The following is a 20,965-nucleotide window of genomic DNA, read 5'->3' as shown; positions in this document are numbered from 1 at the left end:
AGAGGCAGCTCTGCTGTGCGTGGGGACCGTGAGTTTCCACGGAAAAGTGCAAGACTAGGGTGGCCTCTGTTTTCCAGGCTGAACACAGGACCATGACGGCCTTCATCCTTGCCGTGATCGTCAACAACTACAACACGGGGCAGGTGAGCGCCTTGCTCAGTCCTGCTCCCCAGCCCCCAGCCTCCCGCTGCCACACTCGGGGGTCGGAGGGGCTGTTGTCCCAAGTGTCTAATGGGACAGTCACCCTTAGAGGGGGTGACCAGAGCACACAGCACAGGGTTCAGCCAGGGGCCTCAGGATGGATTGAAATTGGTGGGATTTAGAATGAGGGACAGACCAAGATTTCCTTGAGAAGGGTGAGGGTCATGACCCCAGCTGCACCCCTCCCCGGGCGCCCTGGTCAGCGGGGGGCCCACGGTGTCCTCTGCCTTCCCTCAGGAAGCCTGCCTGCAGGGGAACTTGATCGCCATCTGCCTGGAGCAGCTCAACGACCCCCACCCACTGCTGCGCCAGTGGGTGGCCATCTGCCTGGGGCGGATCTGGCAGAACTTCGACTCCGCCCGGTGGTGTGGGGTGCGGGACAGTGCCCACGAGAAGCTCTGCAGCCTGCTCTCCGACCCCATTCCTGAGGTGTGTGCCGCCCAGGGCCGAGGCTAAGGTCGCAGGGCCCACGCATGCTGGTGGTCCTGTCGGACGAAAGTGTGGAGGGGCCGCTGGGGTGCTGCCTGCCTCCAGAAACTGTCCCCCCCCAGCCCGTCCCCAAACCCCTGTCTCTCTCACTGTCACCAGCCCCTCAGCTGGGCGGCAGGGACCCTTTCATGTCCCCACGCACACGGCAGGACGGGGCTGTGACCTGTGCCCTCCCGCAGGTGCGCTGTGCAGCCGTCTTCGCCCTCGGCACGTTTGTGGGCAACTCTGCGGAGAGGACCGACCACTCCACCACCATCGACCACAACGTGGCCATGATGCTGGCCCAGCTGATCAGTGACGGGAGCCCCGTGGTCCGGAAGGTACATGGCCCCCGTCTGTGCCGTGACCCTGACCACAGCCGTGAGCGCTTGGTTCCCGTGACCCCAGCATCCAGCGCAAACTCTCAGGGGCCACTGCTTTTCCGCCAGGCGCTGACTGTCCTTCCTTCTTGGCAGGAGCTGGTGGTGGCGCTGACGCACCTGGTGGTTCAGTACGAGAGCAACTTCTGTTCCGTGGCCTTGCAGTTCATGGAGGAGGAAAAGAGCTACCCCCTGCCTTCTCCAGCGGCCGCAGGTGAGGCCCTCGCCCACCACGCCACCACCGTCCACCTGCCACCCGCCAGACAGGACCCTTGGTCACAGGCGTCGGTGGCCCCTCAGTGCTGCCAGATGTGGGGCTCAAGTGTCCAGTCCCTGCCATGCGGGTACCAGCTCTGAGTGGCTCTGATTCCCACCTTCACAGCCTTTGAGCAGAACAGAAGGGCAGGGAGGAGGCGGCTCTGACTCTCTGATTCTTTCCTTTTACCCTTTTTGGAAACGAGATTCATGGAAATGTTGGACGCCACAGAGGGCTTAGAGAGCAGCACGGGGCCCCTCCCGTGGTGACTGATGTTACCGCGTTGTTGGTCCCCGGCTCACTGAGTCACACTGGGCAGCCCCTCCGCTCACGTCTGCCTTTCATCGGGTTTCTCTCATCCTCCCGGGGCCACCTCCTCCCCTGGACACAGCGTCCTTGCCGGGAAGGGGGCTCGTGATCAGTAGTGGAGGCCTTGCTGCTGTTAGCACGGCAGGGAGGGGACCCAGGGGCGGACACAGAGCACCTGGTGGCACCACAGGGCCAGCCCTGCCCTGTGGAGTCTCCCGGAACCGCCCGCTCGCAAATCGAGGAACTTGGGTCACCTGCTCCTACCCCGCCCTTTGCTGGGCGCAGCTCGCCCGGCTGGCACGTGTCAGGTCCTCCCTGCCTCGGCAGGCCCTGCTGGTGGCAGCTGCGCTCCTCCAGGCAGGAGCGACTGCCCCCTGCCATCGCCACCTGCTGAGAGGAAAGGCGCCGGGCTCTCCTGGAGCCCACTGCGAGCAACTCCTCTCTCCCCCCCCAGAGGGCGGGAGCCTGACCCCCGTGCGCGACAGCCCCTGCACCCCCAGGCTGCGCTCCGTGAGCTCCTACGGGAACATCCGCGCCGTCACCACCGCCCGGAGCTTGAACAAGTCGCTGCAGAACCTGAGCCTGACAGAGGAGTGTGAGGCGCTGGGACCGGGTGCTGGGGGGACGCTGTGTGATCAGGTGCCGCCCCTCTCTGCCGTGAATGTGTCCCGCGTGGCAGGTCGGCGCCCGAGCCCGTGGCCCGGCACAGACACAGCGGGCATGTTGGCCCCTGAGGCCCCACCTCCCTACCTGGGGTCCCCTGCCGTCCGGGGGAGGGTGGCTCAGCCCGGAAATCAGTGGGTGCACGGGGTGAAATGCACATTTCAGTCACCTGCCGCTCAGGGCGGGGCCAAGCCGGCTCTGGGCGCCCGGCCTGACATGCTCCCTGTGTTGGCAGCGGGCGGCGCGGTCGCCTTCTCGCCCGGGAACCTGAGCACCAGCAGCAGCGCCAGCAGCACGCTGGGCAGCCCCGAGAACGAGGAGTACATCCTGTCCTTCGAGACCATCGACAAGATGCGCAGGGTCAGCTCCTACTCCGCCCTCAACTCCCTCATAGGTGAGTCCCCCAGCACCCCTCGGCGCCCACACAGCCCCCCACAGTCCACACAGAACCCACGCAGCACCACGCAGCGTCCCCCCAGCAGGTGCCAGACCTCCTGGGCCACGAGGAGGTGAGAGACGCTCCCATCACCTCAGCTCTGAGGGGCGGAGGTCGGAGGCTCGTTTTGTGGGGCAGCACCTCCCTCCTCACAGCCAGGACCGGGTGTCCCGGGGGCCCTGTGCCAGGCGGAGCGTCTCCCCACGGCACAGGCCCCACCTGAGATGGGACCCTTTGTGTAAAGCACGGGCTCCGTGTTACCCGGTGTCTGGGTGGACCTGGCTTCCAGGTGCTGGGCCTCGGGTCTGTGGGTTTCATTCCGAGTCCGCTTCTTCAGCACTGGCAGGGTCATCCGCTTGTCTGTTGCTGTCATTCCGGTTGCTGTTACGTTTTCCTAGGACGTCCGTTTCACCCACAGTATTCTCTTGACTTTTTAATCCCTGCTCTCTGCTCACGTGCAGAAACAAGCCGGCCGGCTTTGGGGAGGCCATAGCTCGCCCTCGGGCTTGGGGCCTGGGTGCCGCACACCTCCGCCCCCCCCGCCTTCGGAGCGGGGAGAGCCCCGAGCCTGTCTCCACAGAGTGCTGGGCACCTCACCTCCACCTTTCACACAAAACCCGACTCCTGGGCGTTTCTCTGCTGCAGAAAACTGAGGTTTTTTTCTTCTTATCATTCAAATCTTTGAAAACTTGAGTGGAAAAGCTGCTAACTGAGCTGGAGTTCGGAGCATTCAGAAGACAGCATCCGAGCCCCCGGGTCTGTTCCACACACGCGGGAGACTGTGCTCACGTCCACCTGGAGCCACAGGGCGCACACATGTGTCCCACCCCAGCCCCAGTCGGAGGGGCGGTGCCGGCTCCTTCGGAGGCCCTGGAGGAAAGCACAGCTCGTCCCACAAGAAGGGAGGTGCCGGGACCTCGCACCTCCTGAGGGCAGGGGCGGCCCAGGCACCGCTTCGGTCTCTTGTCAGGAAAGGGTGACAGGGAAGTGATCAGTTAGGCACAAGATCAATTATGTTTTTACAGCCAGAGCCCTGAGCGAAGGCTGTCTCTAGTGTGACTCACAGGGATACAGGCACGTCACAGGGTTGTGCAGACACGCCAGCCACCCCATCCTGACAGCCCCGTCCTGGTGGCCCCAGGCCCTTGGTCCTGTCAGCAGTGGGATGGGCCCCCACCTCCAGCAGGCAGAGGGTTTGTGAGGGGATCCTCCTACAGGAGCCCAGGGTCGCAGGCGCTTTGGGCCCCAGCTGTGGGTAGGGGGGAGCCCTGGGGACTAGTTCCTGGAGGAGGCAGAGGCCCTAGGACCCGCATAACCAACAGCATCAGAGCAGGAGACCCCTGAGGCCCAGGCAGTAGTCTCAGCTCCTGCCTCCCGAGGGACTTCAGATACCCAGAGTTGCCACAAAGCTCTGAGCCAGTTTCCCTCCACCACCTGCTATTTGGAAAGTTGTAGCCGTTGCTCCGGAAAATAAGTCCTAAGACCATTAGTTACGATTCTATAATACTTCAGTCTAGACATGAGATTCAGTTCTCGGGCTCGTGGGCAGTCTGGTGAGGGCCAGGCAGGCCCCCTTTCTGAGTGTTTAACAGCAGCAGCCTCCCAGCTCCCTGTCCCCCAGGGGTCGCCCCCCAGGCCCGGCTCCGGGCGCAGGTCGTCCATGTGGGAGGCAGCAGATGTGCGGGCGGGTCAGTCCTGGAGCAGAGGCGGAGGACACCACCGCACCCCAGTGCTGCTTCCTGGTCCATGGTCACACCACCGTTCCCGTGGTCAGGGACCCGGGCAAAATGAGATGTTTTTATTCCCTGTTGAATCACAAACTTAGAGCAAAGCCGAAGTCGTCTGCGAGAAAGTCAGCGACAGCAGTGCAAGTAACTCCCTGGAAGTAAACAACAGCAGCAGTGACGTGTCCGCCTTCCTCGGCGCGCAGCGTGGCCTCCGCCTCCGCCTCCGCCGGGGTGGCTTTAGCGCCGTGACCTGTGTACTGAGGCCACCGCATCAGCATCTGCCGCCCACTTCACGGCCTGAGGTCACACAGCTGGGGAGGGACGGAACTGGCCCCCCACACGCTGCCCTGCGCCCACCTTCCCTTCTGTGCCAAGGGCCCCACTGCTGAGGGCCTGTCGTCGTCACGGTGCATCACTGTCCTGTCACGGCATCCTGTCGCACGGCCACGCTCAGGAAGCTGCTGCCACGTGTCGCTCTGCGCCCAAAAACGCCAGAGGAAAAGCAGCGGCATGGAGGCTGTGAGAGCCCGTGGGGCCTGAGGCCGGTGGCATCCCTCCCGCGGGGGCTTCTTTCCTGAGAGCTGCTCCCTCGTGGACGCATCACCCGCCTCCTCCACAGCCGCCCTGCGGCAAACCCGGTGCCATCCTCCTGCCCACCTCCCTCCTCTGAAAGAAGTGATGCCTGCGGTCACCTGGTGGCCCCCACCTGACAAGCCCGGGTCCTGCCTCTGTGGGAGGCCGGAAAAGTAGATCGCAGGAAATATTCCCGATTCCAGGCTGATTTCGCCCATTTCCTTAGACGTGGGTGGTGAATCTGTACAGTGTCAGAGACGTGGCGTTTGAGTTGGAAGGTTCTGTTCTGTGTCTGTCTGAAGGTGCAGGAGAGCAGAGGGGGGGACAGCGTGTGGTTTCGGCAAACACCCCTTCCCTGCACGTCCACACTGTGCGTGTGTGTGCGCGTGTGTGTGCGTGCGCGTGTGTGTGCGCGCGTGACCCGTGCCGTCTGCCTGTGACTCCCTGTGCAGCACGGGCTGTGTGAGCGAGTCCGGAGCCCAGAGCTCGCCCGAGTAGAGAGGCGTGGATGCCTCCAGCGCGTTCCCCCACACAGGTCACAGCCCCCAATGCTTCCAGGCAGCTTGGTGTCCAGATGGGAGTCCTGCCCTTTCCTGACTTGCTTTTCCTTCTGGAAGGATCCAGGTTCAGGAGTTGGAATTGTGTCACCAAGCCTGCGTGCCGACGGGACTCCTGAGTGTCTGGCCTGTCCCCAGAAGCAGGGACGGGGCTCCCCCAGGGCCACCTGCTCCTGAACTGTCTCCCCCTCTCTCCCCAGGCGTCTCCTTCAACAGCGTCTACACCCAGATGTGGAGGGTCCTGCTGCACCTGGCCGCGGACCCCTACCCAGACGTGTCCGACCTGGCCATGAAGGTGCTCAACAGCATCGCCTATAAGGTGCGTGTGCCACTCCTCAGGGCTCCCCGTTCTCAGGGGCGCGGGTTCCGGCAGGGCCTCCGGGTGCGGCCAGGTCTGCCCTTGGTTTCATGCTCACCACACCCCGGGTGTGTCCACAGGGAGCTTCTGTTGGGGTGTGTTGCTGTGACTGCTTACGTGTCAGGGCACCGGGTGAGGATCACCACCGTCCCCATTACCGCTCAGTCCCTGGGACCTGTGGTGGTCGTCCTAGCCCCGACTTTGCTTACACATGACCGTCCGGCCAAAGGAACTTTAAAGAGCCACCTTTTAGCTTCACCCTGTTTCCTGTTGTTCCTCATTTCCCAGGGCGCTGACACCCGCCTCTCTCCTTGTTTTTCCTGCTCACTTTGGGGACTCTTCTCTGGGGACCGAGAGCCCTGCCCCATCCTCCTTGTGAGCTCTGGGCATCGTGGGCCTTCCCTCCCGGGGTTCTTCCAGGCCCTGAGTGTTCAGCCTGCCCAGCAGCACTAAGTACTGGGCCAGGCTCCCAGTGCCTCCTCTGCGGGCCACTCTCCCTGAGACCGCGTGACCGCGACACACAGCCTGTGCGTGTCTTTGTGTGTGTGTGTCTGCGTGTGTGCATGCATGTGTCTGTGTGCATGTGTGTAGGGCTGGCCAAATAATTGAAATACCACAGCAAAAGCAAGTCCACAAACAACGTAACTTGTATAATTCAGACACAAAAGCATTTCTGAAAGGCTGGCTGTGGTTCAGTTTCCTGCTGTTCTTACTTCGCAGTGAGCGGCTGCCTGGGAAACGCCGGTAGGATGCAAAGAGCTGTGTCTGCGGGTTTTCTGTGATTCTCTGTCTGTCGGCTGAGACACCAATCCCAAGTGTGTGGGTCCCTGTCAGTGCCAGACCAGGGTCCCACTAGCCATGTCCCGAGCCAGCAGGGCCATCCGCTGCCCAGTATCCTCTGAGCAGGGCCTCGAGAGACCTGGGCAGGTGGCGGTCCCAGCAGGAGCAGAGGCCCTTGCTTGCTGAATGCGCCTCGTACTTGTCACCCCAGCAGAGAGTGGTTTCCAGCATCCCTCAGACCCTCCCAAGAAATGAAAACAAACTACGCCCCCCCCCCCCCCCCGCCGAGTGCCAGCATCAAGAGGCTACAAACCTCCTCGCTAGTGAAACACCAGGCCTGCAGGCGCTCCTGGCCCTGCAGCACCCGGGCTCATGGGGCTCCCTCCTGCCTCCCGGCCCCGGCCCTCTCGCTGTGTCTCGGAGGGTCAGCCTTGGGCCTACACTGCACCCCAGTGAATAGTTTTCAGAAAAGCAAAGCAATATCTGCAGGGCGACGTTGGAGGGAATTTTCACCTGGAACCTTCCATCCTGTGCGAGTTTCCTCAGCCAAGAGGCCTTTCTCCTGAAGCTGCTCGAAAGGCCCTCCAGCCTCGCTTCTGTCCTGCAGCCTCGGCTCGCCACCAGCCGACCGTCCCTGTCACTAACCGTCCCCATCACCAGTCCCTTTGCTCTTTCAGGCCACCATGAACGCACGGCCTCAGCGCATCCTCAGCACCTCCTCGCTCACCCAGTCAGCGCCCGCCAGCCCCACCAACAAGGGCATCCACATCCAGCAGGCAGGGTGAGTGGCTGGGCTCTGGGCAGCATCCCAGGTCTGCTCTCCAGCCCCAGGCGCCCCCTCCATCTCACTGCCCCCCACCCCGCCCGCCTTTCCTCTTGTGCCCTCCCTCCCTCCCTGCTCCTCCTACACCCTGCATGGCTCTGATCTGGCTCCTTCCTGCGATTCTGTCCTGACTCTGTGCCCCTGGCTTGGAGTTTTGTGAGGGGGACTCTGTGTCCCCCACCCCCTGTCGTAATCAGGACCAAGCTCATCCCCGGGAAGGGAGCTGTGTGCTGAGTTTAGGGACAGGGACCTATGCACTGGGCCGTTTGCCAAGGCCTGAGCCAGCTGGCCTGCCCTGCGTTGGTTTTAGTTGGTTCCTAGAACCTGCTGGGGTCACCGGCTCAGCATCAGCAGCTGGGGTTGGAGTCATGACCACGGATCGGGTGGGGGCCTGGGAGGAGCTGCTGGTATTTGCTGTCAGGTGGCGGCTCCGGGTGACCTGTTTCTTCTCCCCAACGGCAGGGGCTCCCCTCCGACATCCAGTGCAAGCAGCTCCAGCCCCACCAATGACGTGGCCAAGCAGCCAGCCAGCCGCGAGCTGCCTGCGGGTCGGCTGGGCGCCACAGGGCCCACGGGGGTACAGTACACACCCCACTCCCACCAGTTCCCCCGCACACGGAAGATGTTCGACAAGGGCCCTGACCAGGTACACACTGTGTTGTGTGGCTCATGGCTTTAAACACTGGTTCCCGTGTGTAGAGGTGCTGAGGGCTCTGCTCCTCACACCTAATCTTTGGGGTACTCATACCTCGTGGGGGGCACAGGGGCCCGGTCTGAGTGGCAGCCCCCGTACCAGGTAGATGAGGCCTATGGGGATCGGTGACCCGGAGCCAATGGGCCTATCCACCTGGCTCCAAACAGACAGCCCAGGCTCCCCAACCAGCCCCAGGGGGATGCAGCTCCCTGAGTGTGGACTCAGGTCGCCCTTCCTAGCGCCGGCGCCCAGAGCCTCGCCCAGACCCTCAGCACCCCAGGCATCACTAGGACACAGCAGCCAGCCCTGCCCTTGTCTGCAGTCTGAGCCACTTCTAGTGCATGGAGAGGTGTGACTCACTTGTCTGTTCCCTCTCCTCCCCTTACTCCTGGAAGACCACGGACGACCCGGATGACACTGGACACAAGAGCTTCATCTCGGCCACGATGCAGACAGGCTTCTGCGACTGGAGCGCCCGGTACTTTGCCCAGCCCGTCATGAAGGTACCGCTCGCTGCTAGCCCTGGGGCGAAGGGCACGCTCCTTGAGGCTCCCTCCTCCCCAGAAATCTCCCCTCCAGCCTGGGGCATCCGAACCCCTCAGCTACCAGCTGATGGCTGGGACCCAACTGGGTGTGCTGACCGGGAGCCTCAGCTGGCTGTTCACTGTGGCTCCCACTGTCCCAGGCAAAGCCACGCTGCCATGTCCCTGAGCCGTGACCCAAGCAGGTGGCCAGGGCTGCCTAGGCCCTGTGGTGCCAGCCGCCCACACTGCCCCCTGAAACTCGCGTCCCACTGCATTGCGACTGTTCAAGGGTGACACCAGCACTGTCCCGGGAGCTGGTGCTCACAGTGGGGATAAAGCAGCGGAAGGAACAAACCCCAGTTACCGTTGCGTCTGCTCAGAAGGAAGAGAAGGCAGGAAGAAAGGAGGCCTGCCATTGCCGAGGCTGCCTGTGAACTGCCTCTGCCCTGATTGGCACGGTCACTGCAGGCTTTTCAGCTCCCTCCTGGTGAAGATGGCTCATGGCTGTCCCCAGGCCTCGCTGTGTGGCTCTGTGCTTTGAGGACTAATCTTGCTGATATTTATAAAAACCCATCCTCTGGGGCGATTCTGCTGCCTCCGGCTTGTTCCACGAGAGACTCCTCTCAGGTTTAATTCCACCAGTCGCAATGGGAAATGCTCCTGTTGCTGCAGATTGGAGCCCATAGTGGGGTGGCGGGTGAGCCGGGCCCTGCTTTGTCGGAGCAGAATCGGTCCCGTCCTTCACAGGGAGCTGCGGGGCCCAGCTTCACTCTCCTGGGCTCCAGCACCTGCCCAGAAACCTCCCCTCCTCCCTCTCACAGGTCATCGGGAGTGACACCGGGGCTTGTTCGTAATCATGCGTCAGGCTCGCGTCTAAGCCATTACAGGAGAGTGTTCGGACTCTATCACACTTTCTGCCTGCTGCCGCTTTCCCCAGAGGGACATTGGTCTTTGTCACTAAAATCACAAAATAATCGCCGCCAGTCCCCGAGGCAGGTAGTGGTTCTGATCTTCGAGCCCTTTGAGGAGAAGGGAAGGAGAGCCCTCCTCCACCTCTTACCCAAACCTGACTTTCCCAGAAAGCGGTTGGCTGTGGGTCAGCGCCTCGCACAGCCATTCCCCTGGCCCGCAGCTCATTGCTCAGACGCTGACTTGGGGAAGTAGTCAGTCAGGGATGATCTGTGTGCAGTTTACAACAGCAAAGCAGGGTCCACCGAGATGCCAGAGGGAGAGAGTTACACACCAAGAAACATTTAACACAGGGTTACTGGAGCTGTTTAAAAATTAGGCTTAAAAATTAGTATCAGGAAATGCTTCTGGTAAGTATTTTTTAAAAAGAGATAAAGGCAGGACACAGGCTGCCTACAAAACGGTCACAGCTGTGATGTGACGTCGCTGTGTGGCCTCCATTGTGAATGTGACACACACACATCTGTGCCCAGAAACAAGACTGGAACGAGACCGGTCCTGACAGTGGGTCTCAAATGGCCGGATGGTGGTGGGCCTGAGTGTGCTTTTTCCTGGCATGTTTCTGTCTTTCCTACATTTTCTACACAAAGGACCTTTATGTCAGAAAAAAGGTATTTAAGGAGCAAGGGGCCTGAGACTGAGTGTATCAGCAGACCAGAGAAGAACCACAGGGTGTCCCCATAGCCACAGAGCGAGGACTGGACAGGGCTCAGCAGCCACTCAGGATAAAACGTGCACAGGCTGGGGACGGACGGAACCCACCCCCGCACAGGGCACCTGAAACCCAGTCAGCATCACAGTCACTGGAAAGTCAGTCTTTTTCTCTAGAATCAGGAATAAGACAAGGGTGTCTCATCTCCCTTCCCAGCCAACGTCCCGCGGGCCGGCCTGACGGCAGCAGGCAAGAAAGGAGTTAGGGTGCAGGTGGAGGGGGTGGGAGTTAGGGTGCAGGTGGAGGGGGTGGGAGTTAGGGTGCAGGTGGAGGGGGTGGGAGTTAGGGTGCAGGTGGAGGGGGTCAGGTACAGCGACCTCCGGTCAGACAGTATCACTGTGGATGGAAATCCCAAATAATCTGCAGAACGCTGCTGGAGTGAGCAAGCTGCGTAGGATTGCAGGGTACAGGGTTGTGGTAGAGAAATCAGGTGTATTCCTACACGAAATGAAACAGAACGTTCAGACATAAACCAAAAGGAAAGCGCCTCAAGATCCAGGTGCTGAGGGACCCAAGACACTGGTGAGAGACATCGTGGAGGCCACGCCCGCGGGCTGCAGACACAGCAGTGCCTCCTAAAGTGATGTGCGGGTCGGTACAGCCCACGCCAGGCCCAGCAGCCTTTTAGAAGTCAATAAGCCTGTTCTCAAATTATGGGGAAAATCAGAGGAACCGCAAATAACCCAGCGAGCCTGACAGGTCGTGGTCGGAGGACGCGCCCGGTCTCGAGAGGCTCGCTGCGAAGCTGAGGGAGTCGGGGCCCGTGGACATCAGGATGAAACGCTCTCGGCCAGCAGGGCGGCGGGCCCGGGAGCAGGTCTAGCGCGCACAGCCCACCGACTTCCTACAGAGTCAAAGACAGCTCGTCCCAGTGAGAAGCCAGAACCATGAAACTTCCAGAAGAAAATCCGGTGGCCCGGGGTTAGGCGATGGTTTCTTTAATAAGATACAAAAGGCACAAGCCTTACGAGGAAAAAGTGAAAACAGAAGCTACAGGCAGACGGAAGACACGGTTGTGAGGCACGCGTCTGAAGTTTGCCGACAGGGACGTGCCAGTGACCGCAGGAGGCCCCCTGCTCGGCCGTCACATGGCTGACGTCGGCGGTCAACCCTGAGCGCTGGCTTGCGTCCTGGCGCCAGATCACACTTGCGGTGGAAACGGAGCTTGGTCGGAACCGGCACCGCCCCCTGCCCTCGAGCCCATCCCCCCTTTGCCGACCTCGGCTTCCCCACCCTGACGGCCATGGGCTTGTTTTGAATTCTGTCTGAGCCCCTTAACCTTCTTAACCCAGAGGTGTTGACGGTAAGACTCCGCTCAGAGTCACAGACCACATCCCCCCACGGGCGCAGTGCTGCGTCCCCATGGGCGGCTCAGATCGTAATCTGTTTCTGAGCAGAGCCCAGGGGTGTCGGGAATCGCCCAGCTCTTCCCCACTCTCCAGCCTTGGGGAGCCGGCGGCCACTGCACCCTCGGCCGTATTAGGTGAAGCACAGCTCCTGAAAAGGACCCAGGGTCCCCTCAGGGCCCACTGCCTCCCAAGTGCCCAGGGCAGCCCTGCTCTGGTCACTGCCCTCGGTGGCTCTACCCAGATGCCAGAGAAGGAGCAGAGGCAGACCCTCTGAGCACCAGCCCTTCTCCATCTGGGCTCTGTCCCCACCTGAGGCCCCAGACCAGCCAGCCAGAGGACCCAGTTCTTCAGCATGTGGGGAAATAACAGTTTTTAACTGCTGAACCTAATCTGTGGGTTTTGCTGCAGATCCCAGAAGAGCACGACCTGGAGAGTCAGATCCGCAAGGAGCGGGAGTGGAGGTTTCTGCGCAACAGCTGTGTCAGGAGGCAGGCGCAGCAGCTCATCCAGAAGGGTGAGGGCAGGGGCTTTGAGGTGCAGGGCGGGGCCAGATGGCCCACAGGAAAGGAAGGCTGAGCTTTTCCTCCAGGTCATGCTGCCGGAAGGGGGGCTGGGGAGCCAGTGTGGGGAGTGCCTCACCCCAAGACCCACAGAGCCCCAGGGGTTCTCTCTTGTCTGACCCACAGCCTCTCCCACAAGCGCAGCTCCTGTGTTTGACGTTTTCGGGGGGAGGAGCCAGCCCTCCCCAGGCCAGGGCCCCTGGGTGTGAGTCCATGTTGAGCTAAGGCCGCCATGCCCTCCTCTGCTCAGGCATCACAAGGCTGGACGACCAGATTTTCCTGAACAGGAATCCAGGTGTCCCCTCTGTGGTCAAGTTCCACCCCTTCACCCCGTGTGTGGCCGTGGCTGACAAGGACAGCATCTGGTGAGCTCGTGGGGACAGGCGCCCCTGGTGTGAGCTGACATCCATCTCCCGGTCATGAGGAGCCCCGCCTGTGGCTGTGGTGAAAGTGCTGCCCTGAAGTTGGGCCCAGACACCGCCCTCTGTAACCCGGAGCGGATCCTGGTCACACGGCAGTTCGGGGTGGAGTTACTTTGAGGAATCTCCACGCTGTTCCCACCATTCCCACCGGCGGTGCCCCAGGGTTCCCGATTCACCACATCCCCCCCCCACATGTCTCCGTTTTGCCGATGACGACCGACCTGGGAGGTGTGAGGCGGTATCCCCAGGGGTCTCATGGCCTGTCCCTCTCTCGTCCCCTAGTTTCTGGGACTGGGAGAAAGGGGAGAAGCTGGACTATTTCCACAACGGGAACCCCCGGTACACGCGGGTCACCGCCATGGAGTACCTGAACGGCCAGGACTGCTCGCTGCTGCTCACAGCCACAGGTGAGGGGCGCACACCGCGGGGATTTAAACCCACCACACAGGTGGCAGGGCCCGTGCAAGACCTCAGCATGCACCTGCACAGAATTTACTTCCACCCCGACCGTTTCCTCTGGCAAAGGGGACTGTCCTACATCACAGTGAAGGCTGCTGTCACTAAGGAGTTAGGAGGTTTCCGAGGGAAAGGGCTTCCCTCACCAGTAGTGGGGAGAGCAGATGACCAGCACCAGTTGGTGTCCCAGGGACTGTGTCCACCGCTGGGACCCGGCTCATCCCTGCCCGGGAGAGGCACCTGCTGCCTCGGTCCCTGCAACCTTCGCGAAGCCCACATGGCAAGGTTGAGGGCAACGGGCCTGCGTTCTCACTACCTTCTCTTCTCTCCCCAAGACGATGGCGCCATCAGAGTCTGGAAGAATTTCGCTGATTTGGAAAAGAATCCAGAAATGGTGACCGCCTGGCAGGGGCTCTCGGACATGCTGCCCACAACCCGAGGTGGGTCCTCCTCAGGGATAAAAGGGGGGCTGGGGGACCTGCAGGCCATGATTTCACGTCGGATTCCCCCGTCTCCACAAAAGAGCTTCTACTTGGGAGACATGGCTGTGCAGGTGGCCGTCTGGCCAACCCCTGACCTGCCTGGGTGTGTCACTGGCCTGCATGCACCTGTCCGCCCCTCGTCCTTGGCTGGAAGGGAGGGTTGCTGGGCAAAGCTTTGCCACTGACAGGGCTGGGGGACTTGCATTCTGTGCTCTTTGCACCCAAGTTAATTTCCTCTGTGGGGCGAGTGCACGGTGGTCGCCGGCCGTGTGCTTGTGTCTGGGCGTGGAGGCCACATGCGCCCACCCGGCCTGCCCTGTGCTGAGGGTGTGCAGGCGGAGCTGAGCGGGGGTGGCTGCAGCCCCACGGGGACAGTTCTGCACGCTGCCTGTCGGGGCCTGAGCTGGGGTGAGAGGTGCCGGCCCCCTGCCGTCCTCCTGGGAGCCAGGTCAGGGGCCGCAGGGCCCCATGGTTCAGCTCACAGGCTTCCAGTCAGGGTCAGGCTGTCAGGGTCCGGATTCCCAGAGGCCTGGGCAGCGGAGTCCTTTTCTCCCTCCCCGAGATCCCAGAGCCGCTGCTGCCAACAGCCGTGAACTTCCCTCTGCTCCTTCACTGGCCTGGGGCTTCCACCCATCTGTCCACCTCCACGTGGCCTCATCTGTGGCCTGTCCTTGTGCAGCCGTGGTCTTCATAGTGGTGTCTGTGTGGCTCCTTCTCTCCTCCCACCTGGTCCGAGCACCTGTCCTGGGGTCTCCACCCTCAGAGGCGACTTAAGAGGGAGGGACTTCCGGCCTCCAGCACACACGGCTCCAGGGTGGACAACTCTTGTGTTTTTTCAGAAACAAACTAGTCATCAATTGCTCCCCAGCCCTCCACACAGCCATTCCCTGTGGCCCAGGGCCCTCCAGGCTGGGCCGTGCACTGATGGGGTGATGGGGCAGCAATCTTGGGGCCCCCAGTCTCTTCCTCGCCTTGTTTCTGGAACCTGCCACCCCTGCTCTGCCTCCTGGCGCAGCTGCCGGGCCAGCTTCTGCCAATTTGGCTGCACTAATGTGTGTGTTTCTGGCCTCTAACCTCCCAAGCTGCCCACATGTCTCCCCACCCTCCAGGCTCCCTCAGCCATGCGGTGTTTCCAAGCACCCGGGCACTTGGAAGTTGGTGCCATGTTAGGCCACATTTCTCAGTGACCACAGCACCTCTGACTTCCTGTCTAGAGACAAACTATGTCTCAAAACCCTGCTGGTTGAGTTTGGACATTTGTGGGGTAAACCTCGCCCAGGTCAGCAGGCGCGGGGAGGTCTGCCCTGTCTGGGTGAAGCTGCTGCTGCCCAGCTGCTCCCGCCTGTGCCTCCTTCCCTTTCGTCTGCCTGGTGCTCTGAGCCTTTGGGTCAGTTTGCTCTGCCCGGCCAGCTCGCCTTCCATCAGACCCACATCCTGTCTCCTCGCAGGTCTGGCCCGAAAGGTCTCCATCTATCTTGACCACAGTAAGCAGGGAGGTGAGTGCCTTCCCTGCCCCATGACTGCCCAGGGCCGGAGCAGGAGCTGCCCCTCCTCTGCTGGCGGCTGTCCCCACGCCTGCAGCGCCCGCGGGGCTGGCAGAGGGTTAGAGCTGTGGTTCTCCTTCGTCCATCCGTGCAGACCCGTCCAATACAAGGATGTCAGCCAGTGAGCGGAGATCTTAGAGCCGAGGAGGGAGCCTCCCTAGTGGCCACCCTCCTGGGCCTCCTTACTCCACCGGGGGCCGAGCCTGGCCGGCTCCGAATCTCACCCCCTCCCCATTCTGCATTGCCCCTCATGGGCTCCTGCTGCCTTCATGGAGAGTCCGGTGCCCTCCTCCCTCTCCAAGCACGGAGAACACGCAGTTTAGATCTGCTGGCGGGGGCATTGCGGCCGCCGCCTCAGAGTCCTGCGCAGGGCAGTCACTAGGGAGCTCGCCTCCATTTCATCAGAGCGGACACTCCTGATCCAGCTTGTTTTCCCGCCAAAACCTTCAAAAAGAACCTTTTCCAGAAGATTCTTAACACCGAGGCTCTTGCAGCATCTGTTTCCCTGAGAAATCCACCCGTGGGTTTGACTGTTACCAGCGCCGTGCGCAGCTGCCCCCAGTGCCCAGCAGTAGTGCGTCAACAAAGCCCGTGCTCGGCTCCCGAAACGGCCGCCCTGGAAACAGGCCTCGATGAGAGGGGCGCGCGTATCGAAAGCAGGGAATGGCTGTGGGGGCGCCGGCTCGGGCAGGAGGCCGGCGGTGCTCTGAGGAGGACACGGGCGAGGGCACCCAGGAGAAAGGGCCCGGGCAGTGCTGCGGGGCGGTGCCTGCGGCACGGTCCGCACAGTGTTCTTGGTTCCCAGGCCGGCGGTCACACTGCTGCCTCGTTACCTTCGCAACTTTGTCGCCGCTCCTCCGGGATAGATACAGTGTTGCCTGTTCTAAGCCCGGGACTGGCGCGCGGGGCGGTGCAGCTCTGGCTCCGCGTTAAAGCCGCTTCATTTACATCACTTTTTACAGAGCGAGTCCTTTTTCTCTGTCTCACCATGTAGGTAAATTATAAAAACGTGGGGCCCTTCCAGCCCGGCAACAAAGGTGACACTTTTCTAATCCTCACCTGAGGATATGTTTTATTGATTTTTAGACAAAGAGGAAGGGAGAGGGAGAGAAACGTCATCATTGCCTCCCAGACACACTCGACCGGGACTGAACCTGCGCCCTTTGGGTACGTGTCACAGTGCTCCCACCAGCCGAGCCACTGCCCGGGGCGGCCGTGTGCCCCCTGACCTGGCATCTGCAGCGTCCGGGTTGAGGTGTGACCCGCCTTCCCGTGACTTTTCCTCCTCGCCTGTTTAGTTGCTCAGTCTCGCGGGAGGCAGGCGCAGCGTGGGGCTGGTAGGGTCCCGCGTGTCCCTGGAAGCCAGGAACAGGAAGTTCCTGCGGGCATTGTGGCCTTACATTTGAGCATTTTGTGAATAACTCCTCCAGTAAAAAGTTCTAAATGAAGGAAGAATGGTTAGAAAAGAGAAACTGAAGGTCAACATGACCTCTACCCCTGAGCTCCAGAGAGGAAGCTGAGAGGACAGGTGGTGGCCGTGACGGTGACCAGAGGGCTTCTTGGAGAAAGGGTGGGGTCCGTGCCTCTGAAAACCCAGAGAACCAGAGGGCATCTTTTGTGTTTGAGGCCTGGGGCGGGGCGGGGAGGGGGGGCAACACAAGGCCAACAGGCCGTGTTGACCTTTCAGCTGGTCGGTGGACATTGGAGCCAGTGCCACACTGTGGGATCGCAGTGGGGCCCCAGGGCAAGCTCCTTCCCACCGTGACAGAGCCCAGGACGGGTCAGAGCCGCCCAGGAGCAACGGATGGGTTGCCCGGCACCCGTGTGTGAGCATGAAATCTCCCTGGGCCTTTGGCCCTTTATTGACCATCAGTCACAGGGAGCAGCTAGGAGTGGAGAGGGCAGTGACCTCCACAGAGCGGTGGTGGTGTCAGCCGGGCCCCCGCGGGTCAGGCACCCTGAGCTGGGAGGAGGAGCTGAGTGGGCAGGGCAGTGGCCACGTCCCCTTGGTGGGCAACAGGACCAGCCGAGCTACAGACCCAGGAGCAGGAGCAGGCAGGGCCCCTTGGGGCAGCGGGCTGGGTGCAGCACAGCCCTGTGTGCCTGGGTGTCTCGATCTGAGAGGTGGCCCTCTGCAGATGGAGCCTCCCTGTCTTGGGTGCCCTCCACCTTCGGGAAGGTCGTCCCCAGACAGAGTGGGAAAGGGAAGCTTTTACTGGGTCTAAAACTTTACTTCTCAAAAAAAAAAAAAAAGCAAAAATGGCAAACGTTAGAAACTGTTCTATTTGGGAGGTGGGTACAAGGATTTCTGTTGTGTTCTTTCTGTGTGTTTAAAACATTCATAGCTAAACACTTAAAGTTAAGTCTTATTCTGAGTCCCTCCCGTGTGGTCTTAGTGCTATAGACACCTGCTGGCCCGTCCAGTCCCAGTGGGAAAGGCCTCTCACCCCACCTCGGTGCCCGGCCTCTGGAGGTGGCAGCTGCAGGGCCCCTGCTTATTGTGGGAACTGCGGTCCCCGAGCTCCCGCATGGCCCAGAGGGGCACCCACCTCCATGCCCGATGCCCATCTAAGGTCCCCAGACCTGCCTGTTGAACCAGAGACCGGTGTCGTGGACAGTCCTGGGAGGGTGCTGTCCTTCTGGCAGCTGCCTGGGCGTGGCAGGGATCTGGAGACGCCTCCAAACCATTGCCCCATCCAGGACTCGGGGTGCCCTGGGAGCCCCATTTCTAGCTTGTGTGGGTCTGGGTCCTTGATGTCGGCTGGTGGAGGGTCAGCCTAGGATGGGCTCCCGCAGTGAGGCTGCTGTCCATCTGTCCCCCAGGAGCTGGAATGGTGGTGGACTGGGAGCAGGAGACCGGCCTCCTCATGAGTTCAGGGGACGTGCGGATCGTCCGGATCTGGGACACGGACCGTGAGATGAAGGTGCAGGTAACTGCTCAGTGCCCCCCAGCTGTCTACACCCTCCTCATGGAAAACCAAGACCAAGAGTCACTGAGCAGCTGTGAGACGACAGTTACCCAGGGTAGGGGGTGGACGAGTGGGGCCTGGGTGCTGGGAGCCGCGTAGCCAACCCCAGAGCCTGTAGAAACCTGCTGGCGGCTGGATGCACATTGGTCGTGATGGTGACCCTTCCCGGCAGTGTGGCTGAGCCTGAGCAGACCCTGCACTGACCCTGCTGTTCCCAAATGTTAACCGTCTGTGGGGGCCAGGGACTGTCGGAGAGCAATGGGACGAAAACATCCTAAATTAGAATGGTTAACTATTGGACTGTGTGCTTCTCAAAGTACCTTCTATTTCTAATTCCAATAAGGAGAGAGGAGTAGGTTGTGTTGCCTAAGACCTCCTGGAAGAATGGCAGCCCAGGGCAGAGCCCCAGCCACTTGCAAAGCCCTCTGGTTAGACAAGAACCTGGTGGGAAGGAAGGCTTGGCTCGTGCCCGGGATCTGATGTAGGAAGGAGGCCTGGGGGAGGGGGAGTTGCAGCCGTGGCAGCCGTGGCCCCTCTGCCTGTCCCACAGTGACGCCGTGGGCCATCACACTGCAGCCATTCTGAGGATGTGCTGGCTGGGCGAGCCCACCCCCTCCCCACACAGCTAGTGGCCGGATGCCTTGTCACTCACAGGAGCCAGTGCTCTGAGCCCCCTGATCGGCGAGGAAGTGGGGCTGGATCCCAGGCCTTTCCTGCCTTTTAAGCCCCTATGACTGCCATTCCCCAGCCTGCGGGGTCCCCCCCCATGTGCCAAGAACGCAGGGCCTCTAGGCTGAAGGACGTCTCCCCTGTCAAGGCCACGTTTTCTCACCTGCTCCTTCCTGCCGAGTGTTCCTCACTCCTGCCTTTGTCCAGCATTTACAGCCGCAGGACGAACAGCGGGCAGATGGTTTATGGGCTCAGAGCTCCCACTAGACCCTCCCCGGACTCATTAGTTTTCAGCAGGAGCTGATGAGGGTTCCTACTGTCCAGCGTGCATCGTCTTTCTTTTCAGGAAAGAGGGAGGCGTTGGAAAGTTTAATTGGCACCAAAGTCCATTGTTACCAGCTCATTTGCAGGCAGCAGCCCTGGGGATGGTCTCGGGCGTGCCCTCCCAGCTGGGGCTTTGGTGCGGCCTGGCCTGTCATTTCAGGCGCAGGGGACCTGACTCAACCCCGGGGCCCTGCAGGTCCCTCAGGCTCCTCTGGCCTCTGACAGCGTCCCTGGCAGAGAACAGGCACGGTTAGTCCCCTGGCCCAGGCGGCAGGCGCTCAGGCCCCCGTGGAGGCCTCACCAGCTCTCTGTGCTTGGTCCTAGGATATCCCCACGGGCGCGGACAGCTGTGTGACAAGCCTGGCCTGTGACTCCCACCGGTCCCTCATCGTGGCTGGCCTGGGCGACGGCTCCGTCCGTGTCTATGACAGGAGGATGGCCCTCAGCGAATGGTAACTGGGCCACACCTCCTCCCTTGCCGGCACTCCCCATGGAGGCCTCCCTCCCTGTGAGCTGTGGACAAACCATGTGGAACTCCGGGGCAGAGATTCTGGCCAGGCGCTCCCTCCCTGAGCTCAGTTTCCCACCCAAGCTGCGCCAGGCGGGGAGGGAGCTGGAGGGCAGGTGATGGCACCTGCGTGGGGACTGAGGAGCTGGTGTCCAGCTTTTCTCACTTGCCTGAAGCCCTGGGGCTGGTAGGTGACAGCACCATTACACCCCGGGTCCGGCTCCCCCACCTGCCCAATGGGGCTCTGAGCCCGTGTCCCTTGCTCGTCCCTGCAGCCGCGTCATGACGTACCGGGAGCACACGGCCTGGGTGGTGAAGGCCTGCCTGCAGAAGCGTCCTGAGGGCCACATCGTGAGCGTGAGGTGATATGTGCTGAGCAGCTGCCAGACAGTTGCTGTGGAACATTGTTTACCTGTTTAAAATGCATCCTTGGTATTGAACATCTGTAGTGGTGGTGCCGGGGGCGAGTTCCGGGCAGGGGCCGCCTCGGTCCCCCCGCTGGAGGACTTGGGCGGCAGGAGGACTGCATAGCGGGTGCAGGGGGGTGGGTGGGAGGCGCTCCCCTTAGGCACAGGGCATCCACCAGCGCATGACTGTGGGAGCCCCTGCAGTCGTCCTCCCATAAATCATTTCTGCTGCCAGTAAATTCTGAGCTGAGAGCAGTGAATATTTATTTGCCTGTTAAAGGGACAGCAAAACATAATTTACTGTCACAGCCACCGCTTCTTCAAGGAGCTGCTGTGTCCCTCGTTTGTGACACAAGATCAGAAGGTGACTCCTGGAGCGAAGCCCGTCAGGGCCGAGGGCAGGAGAGAGGCCTCCTGGGGTGTGTGCGGCCTCACAGGCCTCCCCTCCCGTGGTCCCTGCTGCATGAAATCTAATCTCAGGCACAGGAAATGAGACAAATAAGTCACATCTCTCCCATCTCTGCCCTGTGACGGGGCCTTGGCTGGCTCCCGTGGTGGGTGGTGGTCCTGGAAGCCAGGTTAGTGGGTAGGCCTCACAGGCACTCAGGCTCCCAGGGCTGATGTGCCGGGACTCATGGCACCGTGACCCCTCTCGGCAGCGTGAATGGAGATGTGCGCTTCTTTGACCCTCGGATGCCAGAGTCTGTGAACGTGCTACAGATCGTGAAGGGGCTCACAGCCCTCGACATCCACCCCCAGGCCAACCTGATCGCGTGGTAGGTGCCCACCCCCTCTGCAGGCCTTTCCTGGCCCTGGCCCTGGAGGCTGGACCCAGCTGTCCCTGT

The 20,965-nt window shown here is 61.3% G+C and overlaps 1 protein-coding gene across 3 annotated transcripts in view; it reads left to right on the top strand.

The window, feature by feature from the left end:
* RPTOR (regulatory associated protein of MTOR complex 1) overlaps window positions 1–20,965 on the top strand; it is a 98,351-nt gene that overhangs the window by 74,491 nt on the left and 2,895 nt on the right. The window contains exons 15-33 of one of the 3 annotated variants that reach the window (XM_081162084.1): window positions 78–143; window positions 439–630; window positions 870–1,010; window positions 1,146–1,263; window positions 2,069–2,209; window positions 2,513–2,671; window positions 5,771–5,889; window positions 7,386–7,489; window positions 7,994–8,177; window positions 8,621–8,728; window positions 12,188–12,293; window positions 12,590–12,704; window positions 13,044–13,168; window positions 13,553–13,657; window positions 15,148–15,195; window positions 18,067–18,173; window positions 19,530–19,657; window positions 19,989–20,075; window positions 20,780–20,896. In XM_081162084.1, coding sequence (XP_081018210.1) covers window positions 78–143; window positions 439–630; window positions 870–1,010; window positions 1,146–1,263; window positions 2,069–2,209; window positions 2,513–2,671; window positions 5,771–5,889; window positions 7,386–7,489; window positions 7,994–8,177; window positions 8,621–8,728; window positions 12,188–12,293; window positions 12,590–12,704; window positions 13,044–13,168; window positions 13,553–13,657; window positions 15,148–15,195; window positions 18,067–18,173; window positions 19,530–19,657; window positions 19,989–20,075; window positions 20,780–20,896 — 2,270 coding nt within the window. Of the gene's footprint in view, window positions 1–77; window positions 144–438; window positions 631–869; window positions 1,264–2,068; window positions 2,210–2,512; window positions 2,672–5,770; window positions 5,890–7,385; window positions 7,490–7,993; window positions 8,178–8,620; window positions 8,729–12,187; window positions 12,294–12,589; window positions 12,705–13,043; window positions 13,169–13,552; window positions 13,658–15,147; window positions 15,196–18,066; window positions 18,174–19,529; window positions 19,658–19,988; window positions 20,076–20,779; window positions 20,897–20,965 lie in introns of all 3 variants that reach the window. The other 2 variants (XM_081162085.1, XM_081162086.1) reach the window with 2 other exon arrangements.

This window comes from Miniopterus schreibersii (genome assembly GCF_964146895.1).
Source record: "Miniopterus schreibersii genome assembly, chromosome: 16".
NCBI classification, from domain to species: Eukaryota; Metazoa; Chordata; class Mammalia; order Chiroptera; family Miniopteridae; genus Miniopterus; species Miniopterus schreibersii.
Note: the sequence above shows the minus strand (reverse complement) of the source record. Positions and strands in the feature narration are given on the sequence as shown.